At 51.2% G+C, this 24,909-nt stretch overlaps 3 protein-coding genes and 1 long non-coding RNA gene across 6 annotated transcripts in view; 3 read left to right on the top strand and 1 right to left on the bottom strand.

The window, feature by feature from the left end:
• The window catches only part of ACSF2 (acyl-CoA synthetase family member 2), a 37,535-nt gene extending 31,424 nt beyond the window's left edge, over positions 1–6,111 (top strand). The window contains exons 11-16 of the mRNA XM_075169696.1: positions 3,191–3,298; positions 3,441–3,592; positions 3,971–4,112; positions 5,426–5,536; positions 5,732–5,800; positions 5,899–6,111. Coding sequence (XP_075025797.1) covers positions 3,191–3,298; positions 3,441–3,592; positions 3,971–4,112; positions 5,426–5,536; positions 5,732–5,800; positions 5,899–5,949 — 633 coding nt within the window. The 3' untranslated portion in view covers positions 5,950–6,111. The remainder of the gene's footprint in view (positions 1–3,190; positions 3,299–3,440; positions 3,593–3,970; positions 4,113–5,425; positions 5,537–5,731; positions 5,801–5,898) is intronic.
• Positions 6,112–6,545: 434 nt separating this feature from the next.
• LOC142091000 (uncharacterized) lies at positions 6,546–8,562 on the bottom strand. Its single transcript, XR_012676686.1, has 4 exons — positions 8,430–8,562; positions 7,823–8,092; positions 7,477–7,543; positions 6,546–7,016 (listed from the first exon to the last, which is right to left on the bottom strand). It is a non-coding gene; the product is annotated as an uncharacterized LOC142091000 (long non-coding RNA).
• RSAD1 (radical S-adenosyl methionine domain containing 1) lies at positions 8,503–11,105 on the top strand. 2 transcript variants are annotated; one of them, XM_075169695.1, is made up of 9 exons: positions 8,503–8,646; positions 9,145–9,278; positions 9,359–9,563; positions 9,640–10,005; positions 10,105–10,168; positions 10,259–10,406; positions 10,480–10,534; positions 10,620–10,723; positions 10,799–11,105. In XM_075169695.1, exons 1-9 carry the CDS (start codon positions 8,503–8,505, stop codon positions 11,034–11,036), a joined length of 1,458 nt encoding a protein of 485 aa, XP_075025796.1. In that variant the 3' UTR covers positions 11,037–11,105. The 2 variants fall into 2 exon arrangements, with proteins under 2 accessions (XP_075025796.1, XP_075025795.1); XM_075169694.1 differs by lacking the exon at positions 8,503–8,646 and having other exon boundaries at positions 8,948–9,563.
• A 162-nt stretch (positions 11,106–11,267) lies between these two features.
• Positions 11,268–23,077, top strand: MYCBPAP (MYCBP associated protein). Of its 2 annotated transcripts, none has more exons than XM_075169672.1 (19): positions 11,268–11,416; positions 12,196–12,320; positions 12,919–13,078; positions 13,177–13,277; positions 13,779–13,953; positions 14,259–14,374; positions 15,101–15,251; positions 15,507–15,622; positions 16,320–16,420; positions 17,049–17,160; positions 17,497–17,686; positions 18,340–18,419; positions 18,991–19,137; positions 19,317–19,601; positions 20,431–20,552; positions 21,297–21,412; positions 21,910–22,040; positions 22,232–22,417; positions 22,929–23,077. In XM_075169672.1, the coding sequence occupies exons 1-19, from the start codon at positions 11,353–11,355 to the stop codon at positions 23,031–23,033; spliced, it is 2,583 nt and encodes an 860-aa protein (XP_075025773.1). In that variant the 5' UTR covers positions 11,268–11,352; the 3' UTR covers positions 23,034–23,077. The 2 variants fall into 2 exon arrangements, with proteins under 2 accessions (XP_075025773.1, XP_075025772.1); XM_075169671.1 differs by having other exon boundaries at positions 18,232–18,419.
• Positions 23,078–24,909: the final 1,832 nt, after the last annotated feature.

Genomic DNA, 24,909 nt, shown 5'->3' with positions numbered 1-24,909 from the left:
TTCATCGCAGCCTTTCAGCAGCAGTTGAATGTGGAGGGAAGTGGGTGTTTTTATTGCCGTTGAACGCTGGGGAAAACCGAGGAGCAGAGAGCTGATGTGACTCGTTCCAAGTTATGCAGTAAATAAGCGGCATGGTTGGGAAAAACCCAGGGTCTTCAGAGTCCCCGCTCTCCCCACCAGATTGGTCTGCCTCCCAAATGTTTACTAAAGAGACTGGAGTCTGATTGTTTTTACTTTATTTTTAATTTTTAGACGCTTCCTTCTTCAGGCTGTTTTGCCTGTTCCACAGTGGCCGGTGTTTAAACAGTGCTAGCAGGAAATGTTTTTGAAATGTGCTTTAAAAAACACAGTTCTGCTAAGATGTTCTTTTTATTCCTGGTTTAGACAGAGGCTTCGGATTCACAAAGAATGAATCTCTTGTCAGTAGGAGTAAGTTAGGCGGCAGTTTGTTTTGGAGTTGTCCTTGTCATTGCTGAAGGCAGGACTGATCTGCGTGCTGGGCATTGGGAGGTCACTTGTGGTCCTCACAGTAAAAAAGTCTTTACAGTCAATTATATTCTCTGTAGCTCCTCTCAAAGCCAAGGGTCTGAGCTGGACTCCTTGCCTCTGAAAAGCTTTGCTTTGACACAAGATACAGCTCCAGTGGAAATTATGGAGCTGATGCAGAAATTATTGGGTGAGGTTTTCTGGACTGAATTATACCAGATGACAAGCCTAGATGATGCTAAGTGTCCCTTTGGGTCTTGAAAGCTATGAATCTTCGTGGATATCTCCAAGCTTAAATTGGTATATGAGGTTTTGTGGAAGCGTTGTTTCATCTCGTGCATCACGAGCTGCGGCTGGGCTGGGACGATGGAGCCGTTGGAGGATGCTCCACGTGTCAGATGAGGGTTGGGAAGGACAGCAGCGCTGGCACGAGGGCTTGCTCCAGCCACTGCCTCGGTTCTGGGCATGCAGATGGGGAAAACATTATTCCAAGAGAGAAATGCTATCTTGGAAAGGTCAGGAGCAACATCCTAGTGACTGGCTGCAGGGAGCGGTGCCGGTGCAGGCAGGCTGGGAGGGGAAGGCAGCGATCAGGCAGCAGACTGAAGGCTGGAGGTTCAGACCCGCGTTGCTCACTGGGCTGAGTTGGGAAACCCGTTACTGAGGGTGTGAGAGTGTTTATGGGGACAAGCCGCCGGCCAAGGCAGTGCTTGGGGTACACGGCATGCTGCCAGGCATCTAGAGGAGCCTGGTGAGCCGCGGCACCCGCAGCATCGTCTTGCCAGGGAGCTGCCTGCTGCTGTGTCCAATTAAACTGCTGGAGCGACCCGGAGAGGCAGAAAGGGTTGACTCAGGGCTTGGCCGGGATCCTGGGACCGACATTGCAATTCATCCAGCAGAGTAAAACAAAAAAACAAAGGCGCTGGGATTTTTAATAAGTGTTTAAGATTTTGGATTTGTGTCTCGTCAGTCATTTGATCCAGCCACAGGACTCGTATTAGTGGGTGGGAGAGAAATCCTGTCTGAGCATTAGACGCTGTAGGTTTCCACCCCGACTGGGAAGCTATCATTGCGTCTGGTAGGAGAAGCCTATTTACAGTCGCTCCCTGTGGGTTGCCAGGCTCCTAGCAGAACAGTTTGCACCAGATGGTCTCTGCAGCATCCTGGAGACGATCTCCTCCAGATTCCTGGCTAAGAGGAGGCTCCTGCAAATCTCCAGCTCGGATTCATGCTGACCCCGGTGTAGTCAAACAAGAGCATCAGCCGTTATGACAGACTGTGTCCAACGTGAGATCCTTCAGCAGCCCCGAGTGGCAGAAAGTGCCAAGTGCTCCCACCAGTATTATGTGTAGCTCATTTGGGATATATGCATGTTTTTTCAGGATGCCTCATAGTCCTTTGCAAAGCCCCTCGTTAATTTTGGGCGCAGTGCCTGGAGTTCAGTGAGCACGGTGCAGAAGCCCTGACCATGCAGATGTTCCCTTGCAGCCAGCGATGGAACTCAGGCGTTTGCTCTAAAGGCACAACCCAAGTCTGGGTGCCAAGGCTATAGGAAGATGGTTGGGCCCTGTTGCAGTTCAGTGGGTCAGAGCTGCTCACGTGTCAGTATGAAGATGTGGAGGAGAAAGGATTGGCCCGCATTGGCCCTTTCCCTGCCGTACTCTCCCAGCAAAGCAGCCACCGGTGACATTAGTGGGTGGAAGAGAAACCCTGCCTGATGACACACGATATGCTGAGTGGGTTAGAGAGACCAGAGCAGTGTTCCAGCATGTCCCACCACTGAAATGCAGCTCCCAAAGAGCTGGAGGTGAAGCAGCAATTCCAGCAATGGTGCTGTCGGTGCAGCTCAGAGCTGCCCAGAGCCACCTCCTGCCCAGCTCCTGCTGTCTCGGCAGGCCACTGAGTTGGGCATAAAGAGCTGGAATTTTCCTCCGAGGAGAAGTGACCTTCAGCTGAGGTGACTCAGAGCTTGCCATTGGGATTAGCGATGAGGGAGGTTTAGCAGCGAGAAGCTTTTGTCCTGCTCTGAGGCTTTCAGTCTGCAAGTGCAGCTGCGCCGAGTGTTGTGCAGCCTCGTGATGCCTTTACAAGGGTTACAGGAGCTGATGTCTGCACAAAAGGGTCTGGAGCAAGCAGCCGTGCCATGGGACACGCCGTCTCCCACAGGAGCCCACTGCTGGCTCCAAGTTTTTTCCAAAGCAATGTCCGATATGCCCTGAGCTGTAGAAGATGCAAGGTGAATTCAGCACCTTGAGTTGATGGCTATAAGGGCACCAAGGCAAAATCAGTGTCTGGTGGAGATGGTAGGGAGTCGACAGGGGTTGGAGAGACATAGGTTAAAAAAGAGGAGGGTGAACCCTGGGGTCCTCCAAGAAAAGTAGTTGGGGTATCAAAAGTACATGACACCCAAAGTGTCGTGGGTGATGGGGGTCTGGAGCACAGCGATGGAGGTGAGGAAGGCTGTGGCAGGCAGGTGCGGTGCTGCTTTAGCTCCTGGGTCTCCAGGACTCTCTGGCAGGAGTGTCTGAAGAGCCCTGTCCACAGGCCAGGAAAGCAGTGCTTGCCTGTGACCCAAGTGACTTGTGAGAACATCCTCCTCCCACCCCACTCTCCCTTGTGGTCATCACTAGCTTCATCTTTCCTGTGCCTGGAACCGTGCGGTCCTCTTTCCCCTTGAGGCATGTTTCTCCTCTTGTGTTTTCAGGTTGCCTATGGGACCACAGAAAACAGCCCTGTCACCTTCATGGGATTCCCCAATGACAGCATCGCCAGAAAAACCGAGACGGTGGGATGTATCTTTCCCCACACAGAGGTGACCATGACCCTCCCCACCTGCTTCAGGTCCTCTGCCTGCAGCAGACCTCAGTCCGTCCTCTCTGTCTGGTGCTGGAGTTGGGGCATACCATCACATTTGGCTCAGACATCCCCTACTAAGCCCTTCTTTTCCATTGCAGGCAAAAATTGAGGATCCAGAAACAGGGAAGCCTGTGCCTCTGAACACTCCTGGGGAGCTTCAGATCCGTGGCTACTGCGTCATGCTGGGCTACTGGGGTGACCCTGCCAAGACGAGCGAAGTTATCACTGCTGAGAGGTGGTACAAGACGGGGTGAGTCTGGAAACAGCCCTACTCCTCCGGGTCTGCTCTCTCCGTGAAACTTTGGAACAGCTTTTAGCACAGACCCCTCGGTGCCAAGTGCCCCTGGAGATGGAGGTAGTCACTTTGCTACTGGTGTGGTGGAGGGGCTGTGGGGGTACACCACAGGGGCAGGAGTCGCCTCCCCCCAAGCCCTGATGTCTGTGTGGACGCTGCTGATGGCAATGTCTGGCTGTAGCAGGAGCTCTTTGATCTCTTCCATGTGTTCAGGTGGCATATCAGCCGTTACCCTCTGGATACCTGACCTGGCCCGCCAGACCAGGCTGGGTGGGAGCATCAGCCATTCTTCCACCCAGCTGGGACAGGATGAGGAGTGTGGTGTCGTTGCAGGGACATTGCGAGCCTGGATGAGCACGGCTACTGCAAAATTATAGGCCGTTGCAAGGACATGATTATTCGGGGAGGAGAGAACATCTACCCAGCAGAACTTGAGCAGTTTCTCCACACCCACCCCAAGATTGAGGAGGTCCAGGTGAGCAGGAGGCAGGTGGGGTGGGTGAGCAGCAACGGTTCCTGTGGTGGAAAACCTGTACACAAAGCTGCGGGGACTGCTGCTTGGGACCTGGTTGTTTCCCCGTTTTCAGCGTCTCCTTTTGTGTAATATTGGTTGGTGAGGGGGAGGGAGAGGCTCATGGCAGGGAAGGGGCAGGCAGAGCTCCTGCCATGGGGCACATCGGTTCGGGCAATCCCCTCGTGCACCAGCTTCACGTCTGCAAAGTAGTAACTGTCATTCTTCAGTTTTAAACTGCCTGTCCACTTTCAGAGCTCCCTCTGAAATTCTTACTTGGAAAGCAGTCTGGAGGGACAGTTTTTACTGATAATTAATTACGAAACTCCTAAATCTGAAAAGACTCCTCCAACGAGTCCCTGGAGATGAAGAGTTTCACCCCTTTGCAAGACAGCAATGATTTGCAGCATTGAGCAGCTGCTCCCAATCTGCTGGGATTGTTCTCCTCCAGGTTTTGTGCCAGACAAGTTTCCCCATAAATAAACCACTTATTTAGTCAGTGTTGTGCCTGTGCCAGGCTAGCATCTCTCCTTGGAACAGTCCCAGTGCAGATGGGTTGCAAACCATCCCTGTTTATGTAGTTTCTAGGGCTTTATGTCACTGCTCTGGACTCAAAAGGATCGACGTGTCTCTAGGATTTCAAGATACGGGTTCAAAGCGGGGAATGACATTAGGACTCTTATGAAATAGTGTGAGCAAACTTTAGAGAGAGATCAGGCTTGGGAAGCCCATCTCCTGGTATCACAGGCAGTGGTCTACTAAGATCTGCCATTATAAGGGTTTCAAATAGTCCTTTAATTTGATTTCATCCCTCTCCTGCTGTTTCATCTGGAGATCCCAAAGCACTTGAAGCAGCCTCCCAAGTCTCCCTGTTGGTCGTGAAACCTGTTGCCCCATTTTTTGGGGAAGCAGAGGTACACAGAGGGACGACAAGTCCATATTGCATCCACGATGAGCTGCCGCCTGGCTGGTCTGACTCAGCCCTCGCTCCAGTGACTCTGCAAAACCAAAGGAAGGTGCTGGCATCTGGGTGCCCAGCCTGCTCTGCCACCTTTCCTCTGGCTAAACGGTTGGGAAGTCCTTCCAGGAGGGCTTGATGTTGTGTAGAAAGCACTGCTGGGATGGTCAGGCAGCTCAAGCTGCCTTTACACAGCCCCATGCCACAACTCCAGCATCCTGTGATATGGGTCAGAGCTCGCACCATTTTTCCAGCACACATACCCTGCGGGAGGAGAGGGATGTCCCCAGGGGTAACACCATCCTTCTGTCCCAACCAGGTGGTTGGTGTGAAGGATTCGCGGATGGGAGAAGAGATCTGCGCCTGCATCCGAGTGAGGGCTGGGCAGGACTGCACCGAGGAAGAGATTAAAGCTTTCTGCAAAGGGAAGGTGGGTCTCACACTCCTCTGAGCCCAGTAATTCAGTTCTTTGCTGGTCCAGTACACCCAGTACCTGCTGGGGATTTGCAGATGAGAGTGCAGGGGGTTAGAGCCACTGGGGATCCAGCCCTGACTTGGGTAGTACCAGCTGGGCAGGATACGCTGTTCCCAGCTGGTTGCGTAGCAGTTGGTTTTCTCTTCCCAGATCTCCCATTTCAAGATCCCGCGGTATGTTGTGTTTGTGGGTCAGTACCCGCTCACTGTCTCAGGCAAGGTAAGAGAGGGGCTGCAGCAGGGCAGGAGCCCTGGCCTCCTGTCCCGTCTCCTGCCTGAGTCTCTCCTCCTCCTCTTCCCCTCTGCACTTTATGCCAGATTCAGAAATACAAGTTGAGGGAGCAGATGGAGAAGCACCTTCATCTCTGAGCTCGGGAAGGCAGAACCAAAAAGGGGATAAATCAGTCCTGCTTCAGCCAGCTTTGCATCTGCTTTTCACCTGTGCCTTGGGCTATGCAGTGGAGATGTTCTTTCCCCGACATCAGGCTGATGGTACTTTCAGTTAATAAAACAGAGCGCCTTTTTTTCCCAGTTGGGTTTGTTTCTTTGCCAACAGAAATACTACGGTGTGAGGAAGGGATGCTTATTTCTGGAGTTCTCTCCTGCTACTGAAAGACCTTATGAAGGTTTTAAAATCTTGCATCTCTTTGAGCAATTTGGCTGCAGCCATTTCAGAGGACTTGAACAGATGCTGGTAGATATTTTGCTGATATTTTAAGTCATAACAGCCTGGCCTGGCTTCCCAAGGTAGGTGAATGCCTTCTCTGCTTGGATGCTGCCGTGACTCCTGGGTCACATAACACAGCTCTGTGAAATGATCCAGCTGATGAACATGAAATGAGGGGCAGGGGCTTTAGAGAGTGAGACTTTGCATGGGAAGGGGCTCCCTAAAGCTAGCTGGAAAAGCTTACCCTGTTCCCGCACCTCCTCTGAGCCTTCTGACCCCCAAAGAAACTTCTCCAGGGTAGACTTGGCATTGTTTATTTTGTAGTTTTGGACAAGACAGACAGTAAGGATTTTGCAGAAATACCAAAGTTCCTGTCCCATCGGCAGGGTGAAGCAGAGCATACCTGGGACAGCATTTTACGGGAGTTATTTGGTACCTCCCAACCATGAAGCACTACTCCAGGAAGTGGAAGAGCAGAGCTCCTCTTCCTTCCCGGCAGAAGTGTCCCACCCCAGCTAGGAAGCAGATAATGTTGCTGCCGACTCTCGCCGACCTCCTGCCCGTCTCCCTCCTGCTTCCTTCCTGAGCAGGGCTAGCGACTGGGCCCCCCTTCCACGCTGGGGCTTTCTCCAGTGGGTGGGGAAAAATGGTGCAACAGGGAGAGAGGTGAGGCGTCAGCGAAGTGTCGATCCTGGATCTCCCAGCTGGACTGTGGGCTCTACCCATGGAAGCAGACCAAGTGGACAAGCCCACACTTCATGCCTGCTTTCTGAAAGAAAAAAACATATGGGATGGTTCATGTCAGACCCTTTCCGTTCGGTGTCTCACCAGCAAGTTCCTCCACTGTTCCCAAACTGCTCCTGAGGCTGGTGTCACCGTGTTTCACTGGCTTTACCTCTGCCCACTCCAGAGTAAGTGGGCAAAACTCAGCAAAACTCAAGTGCAAGCAAAACTCAGCTCTCTTCTCTGCCCTGGTTTTAGGATCCTTATAAACCTTCCTTCCCTGAGGAGGAACCGTTACATGCATTACAGCAACTGCAGCCCGTGACCTTGGGGATGCAGTGGACCTCTAGGTCTGATGTCTTGGGAAGGACTTTTTACCTTCCTTTGCTTCCCACAGGACTAACCCCGGTGCGGGACAGAGAGAGGAGCTTCTCCTCTGGTTCCTGTCTGATAACTTCAGCCTCTGCACAGTCCCTGTGCTGCCCAGAAGCACCCCGTGTACTCACCATCATTGGGGGTTTGCTGGTAAGAAATGAAGGTGGTCAGCCCTGGCTTGCCTGGGTAGACACACTGCTGAGAAACACAGCGAGCACTGGTCACAGCCAGCACACGGGTACAGGCCCCTGTCGCCCCATCCCTGCTCACCAGAACTCTGCTCGTGTCCCGGGAGCGGTGCTGCACTGTCCATGAGTCTGAGTCCCAGCAGAGCCTGGGTGCCCAGGAAGCTTTCCCTGCTATCCCCATCCCCTTCCCCTGGGCACATCCAGCCCTCGCTGGCCAGGACACCTCCTGAGATGTCCCATGGCCATCCCAGCCCCCCAGGACGGCGCAGCCTTGTCTGTAAATACTCACAGGAGGGGAAGGGCCGACCCTTCTGGCTCGCAGCATAGCCTCTGTGTGTGCGGGGTGGCAGGCAGGCTCCAGGGCTTCTGCCTGTCCCCGTACCCGGGTCCTGCTCTTATAGCGCCCGCTGCCAGCTTGGAAACTCCCGGCAGCCGGGGGCTCTTCCCACGGAGGGAGGGTTACGTCAGGGGTGGATTACTCCGAACTACCCGCTCCTGGCCTGGAAACAGGAATCTGCGGCCACGGCCTTTGTCATAGGCATTTCTCGCTTCTCCATGGCTATTAATAGCACAAATTAAGAAAAAAATAACGTCTGGGACCGTCAACACTGGATTTGCACAACCCTGCGCGGAGACACGCCACGGCTCCCTTCTCAGAGAGGCAGAGCAGCCCCTGAACTGGAAAACTCTCCTCCAGCCCCGGAGGGGCAGCCGGGGAAGCGGATGCAGGTCCCGGCGGTGCCCGAGCCTCGTCGGGACCGTGCGCCCGGGACGGCATCAGGGGAGGACACGGGCCCCGGAGCCCACAGCTGGCATTCCCCGCACCGCCTCGCCGGAAGGAAAGGGCTCTGCCCTCCCCCTCCCTTCCCCTCCCCACCGCCCCGGCACCGCCGTACCCCCGGGGGTCGACAGGGCGGCGGGCGAGGCTCGGTGACGGCCTCGGGGCGGTGCTGCAGCCTGCGGGGCCCGATGGCGGCGCGGGGGTGGCGGCCGGCGGCGGCGATCGCTGCGGCGCGGCCCGGCGGGGGCGGCCCGGGAGGAGGTCCGGGAGCGGGTCCTGCCTCGGAGGCAGCCAGCCGGAGCGCCCCCGGCACAGCCGCGCTCTACGTGCACGTGAGCGGGGCACCCCGGGCTCGCACACGGGGGGGGTGCACGGGGATCCCGGGCTTGCAGACGTGGGGGGTGCACGGGGATCCCGGGCTTGCACACGTCGGGGAGGGACCCAGGGACTTGCACACGTGGGGGTGCACGGGCCTCTGGGCTTGCACGCGTGGGGGGAGGGACACCAGGCTTGCGCACGTGAGGGCACACATGGGGACCCTAGGGCTTGCACACATTGGGGGGTGAATGTGGGACCTTGGGGCTTGCACACATGTGGGTGCATGTGGGACCCCGGGGCTTGCACGTGTCACAGGGCACATGTGGGGCTCCCCTGCCATGCACGCCTGGGGGGTGCTGAGGGTGTCCCCAAGCTGTGCACATGACGGGTGGCACCGATGGGGCAGGTGGGGAGCGCTGGGGCCTGTGCATGGGGCTGGGGCTGTCTCCCCCCGAAGTGGGGTGCTGGGGGGTGGGGGCGTGGCCATCCCCCACAGCGCCCCGTGCCCGCAGTGGCCCTACTGCCGCAAGCGCTGCTCCTACTGCAACTTCAACAAGTACGTGGTGCCGGCGGTGGACGAGGTGGCCGTGCGCGCCTGCCTGGTGCGGGAGGCACGCACCCTGCTCCGTCTCAGCCAGGTGCAGAGGTGGGTGCATGGGCAGGAGCTTGGGGGGGCACGGGGCTCTTCAGCACCCACCCGCAGCTTCCCCACCCTCTGCCCTACAGTGTCACCTCCGTCTTCTTTGGCGGGGGCACCCCCAGCCTGGCCAGCCCCTGCACCATCGCGGCAGTGCTGGAGGCTGTCGCGGGGGCTGCCCACCTCCCTGCTGGCGCCGAGGTCACGCTGGAGGCCAACCCCAGCTCTGCCGGCACACCGCGCCTCGCTGGCTTCAGGGCAGCCGGCGTCAACCGCCTCTCCATCGGCGTCCAGGTGAGAGGGGCTCCCCCTGGTCCTGTCCCCTGCAGCCCCCCCCATCCCTCCTACTGCCACTGTGCTCCCTCCGCAGTCACTGGACGATGCTGAGCTGCGGCTTCTGGGCCGGGAGCACACGGCAGCGGAGGCGTGGGGGGCCGTGGAGGCGGCACGGAGGCTCTTCCCTGGCCGAACCTCCATCGACCTCCTCTTCGGGCTGCCGGGGCAGAGCCAGGGCGCCTGGGCCCAGGGGCTGGAGACGGCGCTGGAGCTGTGCGACAACCACGTCTCCCTGTACCAGCTGACGCTGGAGCGGGGCACGGCACTGGCAGCGCAGGTCTGGGGGGGTGCCCTGCCCACGCCCCCCCAGGACCTCCTGGCCAACATGTACCAGACTGCCCGCGCCATGCTGGTGGCTGCTGGCTTCCGGCACTACGAGGTCTCCAATTTTGCAAGGAAGGTAGGGTGTCCCCCCCCATGCTGTGTGTGTCCCCCCCATGCCATGCCACTCCCCCAGCAGGCTCAGCCCCCCCTCACCCCATGCAATGTTCTCCCCCAGGGCGCCCTCAGCACTCACAACCTCTCGTACTGGCGGGCCGAGCAGTACATTGGCGTGGGGCCGGGTAAGCCGAGCTGACGGGGGGCTGGCAGGAGGTCGTGTGTGGCCATGTGTGCCCCCTAAACTCCACTGTCCCCCTGCCCCGCCGCTGCAGGGGCGCATGGGCGGTTTGTGCCATGGGGTGAGGGCGGCTGCAGCCGGGAGGCCCGTGTCCAGACACTGGAGCCTGACGCCTGGATGCGGGAGGTGCAGAGCCAGGGGCACGGCACCAGGAGGCGGGTGGCGCTGAGCCCACTGGAACAGTGAGTACAAGGGTGTCCCCCCCTGCGCACCCTCCCCTGCCATGCTGCCCCGCAGCTCTCCATGTGCCCGCAGGCTGGAGGAGGTGCTCGCCTTGGGACTGCGCACAGATGAGGGCATCACACACGAGGTGAGGAGCCACACGTGGGGGAATCCAGCATTGACTTGCCACTAATGATCCATCGCTAACAACCCTCCCTTCGCTCGGCGTGCAGCACTGGGGGCACTTCTCCCCCCACCTCAGCCTGGAGGCTGTGTTTGGGGTGCCGGGAGAGGCAAAGGATCTACAGCAGCAGGGCTGGCTGGTCCTGGATGGCGGGTGAGCCCCGGGGGTGCTGTGGTGGCTGGGGACTCCCGCATGGAGCCGGGGGCTCAGCCGCCACTTCTTCCCCAGTGGCCTGCGGTGCACGTGGGAGGGCCTGGCCCTGCTGGACTCCCTGCTGCCTGAACTGCTCTGCCAGCTGCAGCGCCGCTGGGCCCTGCCAGCCGCCCCGGCGCACCCCAGACAGGGAGCTGCGCCGGGCCGTGATGGTGGGGCCCCAAGGAGGAGCCCGACCGGGGACAGGGCCGGTGGCGAGGCCGTGGGGTGCGCTGGGCTCGCGGGGGATGTAAGCAGTGGCAGTGGAGAATAAAAACCGAGAGCTGTGTGCTGGCTGAACGAGGTGCTGGGGGCAGCGGCGCCCGGCCGTGGGAGCGGCTTCCCGCGGGTGCTGGGCACGGGCGGGCGGCTCCGCGGGCGCTGCAAGCCCGCTGCTTGGCGCCGTCCCTGCTAGGCCGCTGCCGCACTGCGCATGCGCAGGACACCGGTGGGGCGGGCCCGTCCCGCCCTCCGGAAGCGGTACCATAGAGTCGCGGCAGGAGAGGCGCCCCTCTAGGCGGCACAGGCGGCTTCTCGGTGGTGTGTGGGTGGTGTTGCCATGGCGCCCGGGCGCGGAGCGGGCCGGCGGGATGCGGCGGCGCTGCTCGGGGCCCGGCCTGGGCCGGCGGGAGCCCCGACCTGGCACCCCCCCGGGTACGGCCCGACGCGGGGCGCGGCCGGGGGCAGCGGCGGCTGGCGGCCGGGCCCCGGGCCTGGCCTGTGCCCTCGGCGTGGCTTGCGCCTTACTTGCACGGCCTGGGGGTCCCCGCCGCTCCCGAGCCGTGCATTGAAGCCACCGTAAACAGCCCTTTCCCCAAGCAGCGACCCTCCTTTTATTATTATTATTATTATTATTATTATTATTTGTACCTGGAAGGGCTCCACGTGTGTCAAGGAGCTAGTCCCAGCTGGAGGGACTTGCAGGTTAAGGATAAGGGAAGAAACAAATCCACCAGTGAGGTTGCCTCAGTGGTGGTTGTGCCTGGCTCGGCAGGGGTTTTGCTGTTTAAGAGCTATTTTGCTAATTAGGAGCCTCTCAAAATCCAATGGCTTACTATCTGAGTTGTGCTTGGTAAGCTGAGTGCAGCTGTGCGGGGAAGCTGTGTGCTTTGCTTGCAGCTGGAGTAAGAAACTTCCCAGGAAATTGTTCTTCTACCTGCGGGAAGCACAGGCTGTGTTTATCTCATCTGTTGTCTCTCATCTAGAATAAAGTGTGAGACGGTTGAATCCTAGTGACCCACTTTGGTCCTTATAGCTTCTCAGAGTTTGATTTTCCAATTATAAGAGATGCTGAATTTAATTGTTCTGTGCAACCTTAAAAAAACAAACAAACAACAAAACATAGTTCAGCTGGAAATGAATAACTTGGCTGAAAGAGGAAGATGGGGCTTCCTTGGGAGACTGAAGAGGAGGTGTCTTCATTTGTTTTTTAGACAAGAAAGAAAAGATGTATGAACTGTCCTCTTCAACAATTGCAGAAGAGCCTGAGCCCGTTTCGTGTGTTCTGCAAGGAGATGACATCCAGGCGCTTGCAATTAAGGTGGAGGACCTGGAGAAAGTATGTATTTTTACTGATAGAAACAGCCTTAACTGACACTCTCCTTTCATTTTGTTTGTTTAACAGAGGAGCCCGTCCATTTACTTAAACCAAAACCCATTCCTGGAGTTCAGTTCTCATTCCATTTTGCCTGTCTTGCTTTTTATGACTTGTCAGATCATCAGGTTCAGTTGCTAAAAGTAAAGGATTATAGATTCTTACACAATCTTTTCAAATGGAAGGATAAGTCTTCTGCCTCTTCAAAATTACGTTTCCAACCTTCTGGTCTAATAAGATGTGTAAGTTGTTTAGTAACTATCACAGCATCCCTTCCAAAACTTGGGTCAAACTGTGTGAGCGGAACCATTTGACACCACGTGACACAGCAGAAAACTATTGGGAATGTGATTTAAAACTCTCTTCCCTGCCCCAGTTATAAATCAGAGTCCAGAAGAGTAAGACAGTAACTAAACTGGTGTCTCTGCAGTCATTTAACATGCCATCTATGGGAGGAACAGCCTGTACTGATACGACTTCTCTGCGTATCCTAGAAGGCTCAGAAGGAATGAAGGTGAGTCAGTATGTACCTAATTGCATTGTGACTGTTTATTTTCTGAAGCTTCATGCTCCACACCTTCCCCATGATGCTGGGAGAATACCAGTTAGAAGGAAATACCTTGTTCGAAAATACCGACCCAAAGAGACAAAGAAGAAGGCATGTTTCCTCGTAGCATATCCTGCTTTCCCAAAGGCACCCAGGGAACCACTGAGTTTTTCTGGTAGGGTTAAACTTCACATCTTTGATTTCTGGTTTTGCCAAGTCTGGCTTTATTGACCTGACTCTGGGATTGTTTGAGGGTTTTTCTTTGTGTTGTAGGACCAGGGCTGTTTGATGGCTGTGAAGAGATTCTCCCCCATCACATTTTGGGAAGTCTCCAGGACTTCAAGATGGAAGCCTTGGCCAGAGGAAATACTCAGGTTAGTTTGTAAAGTTATGAAAATGCTGCTGTGTGGCACTTTTCTAGAGGTGGAGTGCGGTGCCTACAGTACTTTTCGATGCTTTTCAGCACCTATCAGGAACAGGTCAGGCCTGAGGTGTGGTTTTCCCAGCCTTGTCATACTCTGCAGGGAGGGCTTGCCTTTAGAGAAACTGCACCAGCAGGTTTTGGAATCCTGTGTGCAGGAGGAGGTCATGGAGGGAAGAATTACAGAGGCATCCTCTTTCGTATGTGCTTCTGCTGATAGTGTCAAGCTTGCAAGGGAAAAGCTGGTGTTGCAGCAATGCCATTGCTGGAGTCTAATTACTCAGATAAATCCTTCCATTGTTTCTGAGTATGTTCCTAATGCCCTGTTTTTGTTCCTCTCAGAGTGATCAGGTATTGTCAATCTGAAGAATTGTTTTCTCCTCCCCTCTCCCATTCTCGTTGTGGTGGCAGTATGTGCATGGAGAGGTTAATTTAATGTTTCCTTTCCCTTCAGATAGCAGATTTTACTGAGGTTTCTTGTCAAGATATTGCTGCAGCAGCTTTAAAAGAGGAACATGGAGGAGAGAAGAAGAAAAAGGTTCATCAGACCCCACTAGCAGAGCACAAAGCTCTCCAGAACTGGCACCGTAATATGGCAATCAGGAAAAAGCAGGAGAAATATCTGGGAGGTGAGAAAAGCTGAGGCCTCATTCTGTGAAATTCTGTCTGCAGGTGGGGGAGTTTGATGGCACCACAACGAACTGTAATGGTCATAGCCGGCCGGGGTTAATCCTATTGCTGTTGCGTGTTCTCAGAGCTCCCCACGCTACAGTGCTAGTGGCTGCGGATGCTGTGGGAAGGTGAGCTGGTGGGTGTGGCTGGGGGCAGGACAGTGAATTTAGTGGGGGACAGCGTAAGGGGGTTACACGTGAACAATAGGTGAAGGGTGTGCCCTGAAGTGCAGCACCAATGATTTGACGTTCCTTCTTTATAGAAATTCTTCAAAGGCCAGAGAATGAATTGCTGATGAACATCTCGGAGGATTACAGGCAAATCCAGGAAGAACGTGACCTCATTGACAGGAGTCTCCCTGCCCTGCTTCCTGGAAAGGTGAGAGCCCCACTTGCTCTGCATCCTGATGGCTCTGTTCTTGTGAAAGAGCTAAGACACCAGTGTTATGAGTAACATCTGTGAAGATCAGTCATTAGGTATTTATCAAAGCCACTCTAAGTCCTTCAGCCTAGTGTGCAAGCAGAGCTTTCAGTGACTTTAAAAATAAAAACATGAACTGTGCTATCCGTGCTATTTAGAGGAAAGTGTGCTGTGCTTTGGCTCCTTCCTAATGAACTGCTGTACATGGGCAAGTGCCATTTCTTGATTATCACCAAAGACGGTCATGCACTAGGAAGTGGCATGGGGATGTGCCACAATTGTGGTTCCAGGGACAGAAAGATTTGATATCTTCAGACTTCAATTTTAGTGATTGCCCTGGAGAAAGGGGTATGGGTAAGTCAGGAGGATTATGGGAGTATCCTATGTTAAAATTATTTTTTTGCATTTATAGCACTATGAAAGAATTTGCATTTGTGTGAGGCATTATTTTAATATCATCCACCTTCATGTAGCACTAGATAGAAGAAAGTTCTTCTTTTGTCTTTGACAGCAGCCTGATAGAAATTTTAGCTTGCTCCACAAAAAGCGATAATTTATAGACTTTTAAAATGTTCCGATGAGCAGAGTTATACCCCTCCTCCTTTTTAGCTTCTAGTCGCTGTGAAAATAGCAGGCAGCCGTATTCTCTGAAAGCGTCAGTGGGAGTCTTGTTTTCCACCCTAGGGCTACCGAAGAGGAAGCGAGTTCTGGACCCAGCCCGAGCGTATTGGAGATGAGCTCACCGGCGTGACGATGACACTGACTCAGAGAGAACGTGGTTACCCAGAGCCAGTCACTCATGTGGGGAAACCCCACACTGTCCGGATGGAGATGGGTAAGGGAACGTCACAGAGAGGTGATTCCACAGAAATGGGGTGGAAGTGTGGAGGGAGCAGCAGAAAGAAATAATGAATCCTGTGAGTACGGAGGCTCACATTATAGTTGTCCCTTTGACAGCTGCAGCACAGGCTACTTCCCAGTCATCTGTTGGACCTCTTTAAAACACCATGAGACCAAAGTTTGGCAGAGAGTGAAATTAATAGGCATGTGGGTATGTAGACAGTGAGCTCTTGTATGGGTATTTCCACAGGTCTGAAGCCTCCAAAGAGGATCCCTTTCCATCTAACCTGGGATAAGAGTCTTTTCCTGAAACGTCGATGGCAGGAGCTAAAATCTATCCTAGAGGAGCTAAATTTTTATAAGCCGGTAAGACTAGAGGAGCAAGGACATTCGTTGCATCTCTTGTCAGATGCTATAGAGTAACATAAAATTGCCAAGAGCTGGATCTGGAAAAGCATTAGGAATCTAAAACTTAGCCCCACAGTACTTATCTTGGAAGTTCCCACATTTCCAATGGGCCACACCCACGAAAGCGTTGTCTAGCCTCCCTAAGTGCTGCATGGAGTGGTCTAGGAGCCTCAGAATAGGACCCCAAACCAGCAGCATGCAGCTGCCAAGACCTAGGCAACAAAAAACCTGCCAAATGCTGGTGTAGGACTTCGATACTTGATTCTGCCTCAGTGCAGAAGGAAGACACCTTTACCCATATGGAAGACATGCATCCAAAATCTCCTGAAGGCAGATAGCCCCTCTTAAAAACTGAACAAACCTCACCTTTTTCTTTCCGAAACCTGGCTCTGGGGATGAGAAACGTGTGTGAAGGAGACTTTTCCCATGCATGCATCATTTGTAGTGGGGAATGCAGTCATCTAGGATTCTTGGGAGACCCAGAGCTGGTTCCTTCCTGTGTCTCTTAAACATTCATGAGATACCTCTAAAAACTGTCATAGGAGCAAGATATCTCAACTTCACTTTACTTGACTCAGTACATTTGTCTGGTATTTTAACTTTCTTTCTATGTAAGAAGGGAAATTGTGAGTTGGTCATCTTTCTGTATGTCCAGGATCTGGATGGACTGGAGGTGATTGGTAAAGGGCAGCCTTTCACATCTGTCTCAACAGAGTCTTTTCCACGTTCTACCACTTCTGAAGAGCCTGAGACCTTGTAAGTTTTACTTCATGGGCAGAAATAAAGAATTTTGGGTATGTACCATCAGTTTCTAAGGGTATCTTTAACCGTTCTTATCCGGAACACAGAGGAGTCTCCACTGGGGCACAATAAAAGGCAAATTCTAGTATTAAAGTCATCAGATTTAGGAATCATGCGGTTCCGTTGTGCCTTGGGGCCTCATGCCTAAGGACCAAAAATCAGAGAAAAACTCTCTGTGTGGCTCCAGAGCTTACATTAGGCAGGGTGGGGATTCTGCTCTAAATTACCTCCATCTGGCTGTCTTTTTCCAGCCTTCCACTTCCATCATCAATTTGCCCTTTTTCCCCCTCCTGTCCATCTGTAACAGGCACAACCCGAGGGCCTCTTCTCCTTATTCAGTCATGTACCTCAGCCTTCCTCAGGCAGGTATCATTCTTTAATGTTCTGGCTGTCCTATCCTCCTTGATGGTGACAAGTTGCTAGCTGGAGTTTACCATATCTGCAGGGCTCTGTCCCTAAAGAGATGATGTGGAAAAGCATTAGCTGGGATTATTTCTTACATGGTCTTGTAAATCACCCCTGGTTCTCCCCTCCCTGAAAGTGAATTTCACTCCCTGAAAATGCTGACTCTTGTTTTCTTTAGCAGTGACTCCTCAAGGGATTACCCTGATGTGGTTCCAGAAGCAGTACTGGGTCCATCTTTATATTTCTGTGGCCAGCCTGCTCGTTGGATCAACTGCACCACTTCTTGCAGGGTAATTGTGCACTTTTTATTGTTTAGTCAAGCTAAGCCTGCTTGAGTTCCCAAGTCACAGCTGTACAATGAGTGTCACTCCCAGGCCAGAGAATGGGGGGTTTATTCTGAGCATAATAATTTGCTCCAGAGATCTAGAAGCAGAAAGGGTTGCTCTGTCTGTGGTGTGAAGCTCAGATTCCCAGGCTCGCTCTGTATAATGGCCACTTCATTGGACCTGCCTTACAATTTCTCCTACCAAAGCTCAACCCCTTATTTGTGGTATGACTTCAGGCAAGATAAATCCTGCCAGATAGAGTAGAAATAGTTATCTATGTCTTTTTCCTTTTCCTTGTAGGATGAAATTGGCATTGCTGCCCGGCTCACCTTTGAGACTTTGGCTGGTGAGAAAGCTGAAAGCTCCCTGGCGGTGAGCAATGATGGCACAGCTGCCATCTGGTATAACTGGATGAGGCTTCCCCAGCAGATTCCCTCCAGAGAAACCAAGGGGAAGAGGATGCAGTGTTTTTACTTTGATACCAGACCAGGTATGAGAGCTGCTGATCTCCGAAACCTTTGTACATAGACCAGAGAGCACGTATTCAGGAGTTATCTGAGATGCTGAGTCTGACTAATGGCAGAGCAAGCCTGTTGGGTGATTTTTCTTAGGAAGCCACCCTGGGCGTCAGAGTTGACTCACACCAAGAGAGGTGTGTGAGGCCGGTCCCTTTCATGGGACTTGAAAGGAAAGGAGGTTGCTCCTACTCTGAATGTAAATGGGTGGAATATGGAGAAGTGAATCACTTTCTGATGGCAAACTGGGCATAATCTGCCAGAGAGACTACTGAGCTTGCTGTAAAAGGAGCATGCAGTGGAAATAACACCAGTTTGCAATAACAATTGAACCAGTTCAACATATGGTGACAGGGAGTAAATCTGAAAGGACAAAAATAGCTGGATGAAGTGTGATAACCAGCTAAGCTATGGGGAAAGAGTCTCGTACAGAGATAAGGACGCTGGGGGTGGGGCTGGAAAAGGGTCAAGTTAACCAGGTGGTTTCTTGCAGACCAATGCATTTATTCTCTTGTTTCAGGTGTAATTTTGCCTGGGGAAGCTAGGAAGTTTTCCTTTCTTTTCAAGTCAGAGAGAGCAGGCATTTTCAGCGAGTCCTGGGAATTTAGGACCCATCCTCTGTTATTAGGAGGAGCTCTGCTGCAGGTGACCCTTTGGGGAATTGCTGTGTATGAGGATAAATTGGCTGACGTCAGAGAGAAACTGGAGGTAACCAAGCATGTAACTGGGTAACTGTGAGCTTTGAACTTACTATGCAAATAGAGGATAAGGGTGGGAGTGGATGACATGGTATTTTTATTGCTATGCAATTAGGGCTGAGAGCGAGATGATTATTTATTTGCAGAACATCTGTACATACTTGAGCAGGTTTGCTAAATAAAATGGAAGAACTCTGCAGTCTATTGTAATGTTGTTAATAAAGACATGATTGCGTGTCCTAAGCTGCTCACATTGGTCCTTTAAAGAATGAATTTGCGGTTGGTAATGAATTTCATTAGTTACTTAGTGGGGATGGGATTGTGTTGTACGCTATGATATCAGTTAAGGTATAAATTGAAAATTACACTATGCTTTGAAAAGTATAGTATGGGGGGGATTTGTGGGGTTTGTTTGAAAAGCTGTTTTAAGTATTGCTCTGCTTAGGGGGGTTTGCAGTTATTCTTGTCCTTGAAACCCTATACAATGTATACACGTGGTTACTAGCATTGATGTGAATTTATCTGTGTGTCTATATATGGAATGGGGACTCACACATGTTGTTCCTGTTGTGGTGCCTCAGAGTGACCTGGCTGCTCAAGAAGGTGCTACTATAGTAGAAGAGAGTCTGAAGGAAATTCTTGTCCGAATTCGGACCCCAGAGCGTACCCCATCTCCTCTGGAGGCCTATGTCACGGAGGAAGAGTTGTTCCACCAGAAGAATCCCGAGGTGATGTTTGCTATTCGATGGGCTACACAACTGAAATAGCAGGGAGGGAAGATCCATGGGGCTGGTGTATCCCTGGATTTCTGAAGCCTGGCATAGTCTGCCATGGTAGCTTTAACAATTAGGCTTGTAGAGGAAAGGCATAGCTCATTTCACTATTTACCTTTTCCCTGTTATCACAGTTGCATTATCAGCATCGAGTGGTAAAGCAGCTGCATGAACTATGGAGACAGCACATGACTGTTCCTTCAGCTTTTGAGGAGAAAGTGCCCTCGGGCCAGAAGAGGACTGCAGAGGACATGCAGTACCAGGAGAGTACCTCAGAGGCTCTCCGTGCTCCGAGCAGCACCACAGAGATCCCAGGTTGGAAGAACACACTTGAGGAGGCTCCGAGTCAAATTATGAACGTGGAGGAGGAAGAACTAGGCCCCTCGGGATGGAATCTCTCCTTTGAGGACTTTAAGCAGGTGGTCACCCCTGTTCCCTCTAGTGCTATGACAAGCTGATGGTGTTTTCATTTCAAATAGCGTGGTCTGCCCCAGTGTGAGCCCACCCAAAGGTCTGCTTCCAGTGTGCCGTGAGTTAGAGATGATTTACGATGTGTGTCGCAGAAAAGCACTTCAGCTCTGCTGACCACGCCCTCAGTGCTCTTGTAAAGAGATTCCCAAGAGAGACTTTGAGGGCTGTTGTGTGAAGAAGAAAAGAGAACCACACAATGTAATAGATATTTTAAGCTCTTCCCCCATTAGCTTTCCGTCATCCCAAGACTGAATGCGGGGGGCAGGCTAATCCTACAGCCTCCTGTGGCTTCCCTAAGGGCTCCTCTCCTTGGAGAGTCGTTCCTATTCATCAGAGCACTAAGGGGGCACTCATGACAGGCTGTGGATAAAGTACAGACCTCCCTAGATTAAAGCAAGAGTGGTTTGGATTCTGTCAGCACAGTTTTTCTGTAGTGCTCTCTTGGAAATCTCTCTGCTGCTTTTATAACTAATCTTTACTTTGGGGCCTTCTAGCTCGCTAGAATCCCTGGTCTCCAGCACACCTGTGATGTTGCAAAGGGGCTTACTGTGAATCTAACCAGGAGGTCTGGGATTGCTCCCCAGATCTTGGGTTGCGTGTGCACCTTGGACAAATCCCAGCTGTATAGGAGGCCACAGCTGGGTGCGTAGGTGCCCAGTGCAACCTGGTTTCAGAGTGGTGTCCAGGAAGAGAGCCCTGGTGTGCTCTGTTGAGCTCAGGGCCCATGGACTGGGAATGAAAACTGAGAAGAAGCGCTCGTGTTTTCTCTCACATCAGGCTATAAAGTCAATCCCCGAGGAGGAGCAGCGAGAAGCAGCACTGACCCGGCTCAATAAGGCAGCACTGGAGCTGTGTGTTGAACAGAGGCCAACTCAGTCAGACCTTTTGTATCAAACCTGGTGCGTTACCTTTGCAAGATAAAGCTTGTAAATGCATCGTGTGATCAACAGCCTTAGCAAGCTCTGTTGCAAGCGTTGTGATTCAGAGTGCAGATAATTATATGAGGTCTAGAAGTCGTCTTTACACTCTGTTTTTTTTATAGATTAATTGTAGCAGCTGTCTAGGACCCAAATGCCATTTTTATTTTTCTGGAGATAAGTTTAGAATATTAAATTCATTTACTTTTGGGGAGTATACAAGATTATTTCTGGCAAGATTATTCTAGTCTATATTTATGAAACCTTTGAGTAATTTTCTGTACCCTTTTACTTAGATAACTGTATCTTCCCTCATACAGTCTCTCTGTTCTTTACTCAGGCTTTCAGACTGTAAACATATCAACAGCTTCTAATTGCTTCTAAATTAGAAGGGTGCAGGTTCCTCTTGGAAAACACAGAGAGCAGGTCGATGCTGATTTACCATCACATCTCATGTTGAAGAGCAGGAGATCTAGTTTCACAGTAATATGTACGGGTCCATATGAGCCCATTGGTTTGCAAACCATTGAGATCTCGGAGGGGTCAAACATGAGGAAAGTAATTTAGCATCCCTCTGCGCAGATTTTCAGATGGTGGGTGCTATTTTATTGGTTTATTTGGACAGAACAGCTCTCAGCTGTAGGGTGCCTTCACCCCTGGGCACAGGGTAAAACAAGATGGCAATTGCTGTACTTGTCTCCCTTCTGATTCTGATACTTTTGTCAGTCTCCAGCTGTGGCGTGAAACAATTGATGGTCTGGTGAGTCACTCTCTGAAGCTGAGATCCCTTCTTGGCTTGCCTGAGAAGGACACTTATGTAGATGTTGCTCCAGAGGAAACAGGTAAATGGTAGTTTTAGCACAGCAATTGGTTTCTGTGGACTGTTGGAAATCCAGAAAGCATACTGAATTTCAACTGAAATGGCAACTTTAGCAGTTTATCCTCAAAGCTTTTATAACAAAATGCGTCGGAAAAAATGGCAGATTTTGTGATACTAATTGTGATCTGTGGCTTGGTGTCATTAAAAAACCACCACACAAATAAGCCTTTTAATTTAGCTAGATGTAGCCGTGGTTTTCACACAGACTAACCCAGAAAACCCTATCTCACTATTAGCTGTTTTGCAGGCTTGTTCTGATACACGGCTGAGACCTGTTCATTCCTTATTTAAACAAAGTACTCTTCAAGGTGTTGTTTTCCAGTGCAATACAGCTCAGATTAATAAAAAGAGGAAAATACATTGCAAAAGTAATATACTTCCACTGCGTGACGGTAGTGGGCTTGTCTTTCTGAATGTGAAAATATTGCTTTTGGATAACGGAAATTCTTTCTTTTGTAGTGGAAGTAAAGCAACCTATAAAAGGAGGAAAGGAAGACAGAATAACCATTAGGAGAGAAGAGAGGTCATATGGTGGTAAGGATAAAGAAGGCAAAAAAAGAACAACAAAGACAGCAGGGAAAGAGAAGGAGGTACGTGTTGGGATGCCTGTTGAAACCTAAGTGCTGGGGACAGTGTGGTCCATTCTGAGGTTCTGTACCCTGAGTTTGAGCTGATTTCCAATTCAGCGAAAGAGGTGCTGCTTCTGGGAGGTGCATCTTGCAACAATCTGAAAGGTGTTCTGACCTATGTCACTTTTTTTCCCTTGTCTGTCCCTAAATAGGAACGGCCAAGCAGCAGGAAGTTAAAAGTAAAAGATGAGAAAAAGCTGAAATCTTCCACTTCATCACAGGAGGTGAAAGAGGGAGCACAGCCTATGAAAGCTGTAACTATAGATAGAGTAGAACCTTCTCAGGAGCAGGTGGACCCTATTTTGTTTGGCACATACCAGGAAAAACTTTATATTGAAGTGAGTCTGACCAAAGCTCGTATCTTTGTTTCTTGTTTTTGTTCTTTGCTTGTAAGCTTGCATTGAAGCTTAGGTGGAGAGGTAAGCATTTTGTTAAACTCAGAAAACTGACAAACATATGTCTGTAATTCTGTAGCAAGCTAAGTGTGAAATACAAAGTAAGATGGCCTTTATTCCAGCCTGGAATCTGTTAACATAAATCCAGCCATTACATAGCCACATGCGGGATTTCTATCTGGGATGTCTTTAGCATGCTTGTGGACTCTTGAGGGATCAGCAGAATTAATTGTATCTCGGATAATGTTAAACACACTTCATAGCCAGAAAAGTTATTACTCAAGCTAAGCTCTGTTAGCAGGCAGCCACTTTTATGTGGTTGTGTGCATGCCCATACATTAATGTGCTCCTGCGTGAGAAACCATCTCTCTGTCTGTCGGTCTTGTCATCAGGATTTCTGTATGTGTTTTCACTGCAATTCGCTGCAACTATCTTCTGTTAATTTCTGCTGCAGGTTTATGGGCTGCTGGATTCAATGGTGAGCAAAATGGTTTCTTTATTTGAGGAACTAAAGAAAAAAGGTGCTCTGAAGTGGGAGAGTGAAGCCCTTTGTAACTAGAAATAGACTTATTTTTAAAAAATAAATAACCACATTTACACAGATCAAGTGGAGATTCTTCTTTCTGAAGTGATGCAGTGATTACAAATACTGGGGTGCCTCTTTTCTGACATGCTGTGATGTGAGACTATTGCTAGATCATCTGTCAGTTCTACAGATGATGGCTTGCCAAGAAGAGATAAGGCAAGAAATATCACAGCCTCAGAAACTGTTAAGACTAGAAAATACTGGCATTTCTGCTAAGGAAGAAGGATTTAAAAGTGCCAGTCAACATGAGATATGTGTTGTTTGTTTCTCAATGTTGCTTGGCTAGCAGGTGCGTGAGCAGAGAGTGTCCCTTGTACTGATGAGCTCAAGTACAGGACAGTAACTAAGAAAAATCCATCCTATTTTTGATCATATTCTTGATTGCTTGTCCAGTCACCTCTCAGGACTCACTGACAGCAAGCTTCTCTGAGGCATTCAGGATCCCAGTGAAAACGCACTATCCCAAGGGGTGTGCCACTCTGCCTGGTTTTGCACATACGAGTTTATTTCTTGTGCTGATCTTGCCATCTCTTTCTATCCAGCTCAATGTATCCATGCCCCATTGTGAGCCAGCTCTTACTTGCTTCCTTCCAAGACTAATCACTCTTGAATTAAAATGAGTGAAATTCATGCCATAAATATTGTGAGCATGGTTAGACCTTGTGTTAGAGCCACCCATTCTGTCTCTGTCAGCCTGCGCGTGCGTCTGGGCTTATCGCCGCTTTCTGTCTGCGTTTCCTTGTGCATCATGACTGGAATGGAGTTTTTTTGTGGAAGCATCCCAAGTCTGCGTGTTGCATGCTCTGCAGCTGGGCTTGGGTCGGAGCAGGTTTCCAAGGCAGGATCTCTCTTGACCTGGCATCAAGAGAGACCTGGTGTATGTCAGTAAAGTGCTGTCTTCCTGCTAAAGCAGCTGGACGGCATTCCCCAGAGAGGCTTTGGCCCTGTAGAGAAATGACATCAGGGTAGATTATTAATTTAGGTTTGTGATACCTTTAGGGTTCTTAGGCAGCAGATGCATATCCGTGCTGAGCATTGCTGTTACAAATTCTGTACGTTGCTGTGCAGTTGCACCAGGCGTGTGTGCCTCAGGCACGTGCTCTTTTACATTGGCAGCCACACTGACACACGTCTCGGAGACGCACGTAGTGTAAAATAACTGTTCCTTCTGCAGAACTGTTTTCTTCTGCTTTCTCATTTTAACTCACGTGCTGTCTCTGGAGAGAGGAATATATTCTTCCCTTTGGCTCCTGGCATCACTGTGGCAAAATGCAGCTTTTTTTTTTTTTTGCTGGCCAGGTGAGGCCCTTCATGTTTCAAGATCCTTTCTCTTAGCAGGGTGAGGGGAAGCACTTTGGCTTCTGTGGAAGCCAGAAATCTCTTCTGGCTTAGCGGGCACTAACCCACAAAGGGAATGTCTCTGCTCAGCATTACTGTAGTGAGAATTTCAGCAACATTTTGAGAATTAGGAGGAAAAAGGCCTGAAGTCGGGGTGTGTCTCACAGGCTCTGACAATAGCTCCTGCCTCCCTGGAGATGATTATCAGCTTGTGAATCTGCTCAACTCAAACAGCTCAAGCCATCTGTTTCTAGACAAGAGGGAGTCTGCACATTATAGAGGCAACGTGATTGTCTCAAAGGCAGGAATACTTTTATTTGGTAGCCTCACCTTACAAGATGGCAAAGTCCATTCACAAGACCCATGCCTCCTAGCTCTGCTCGCAGGAAAACTTGTTAATACCAAAACAGGTAGATGGGAGTTTCACATCAGTCACGTACCGTGGAAGAATGTCTTATGCTGGTTCCTCCCCTTCCACAGGAGGAACCTGGTGGCACAGGGTGGGTAGCAT

This window comes from Calonectris borealis, chromosome 20 (genome assembly GCF_964195595.1).
Source record: "Calonectris borealis chromosome 20, bCalBor7.hap1.2, whole genome shotgun sequence".
NCBI lineage: Eukaryota > Metazoa > Chordata > Aves > Procellariiformes > Procellariidae > Calonectris > Calonectris borealis.
This window is presented reverse-complemented; position numbering and strand designations above follow the sequence as displayed.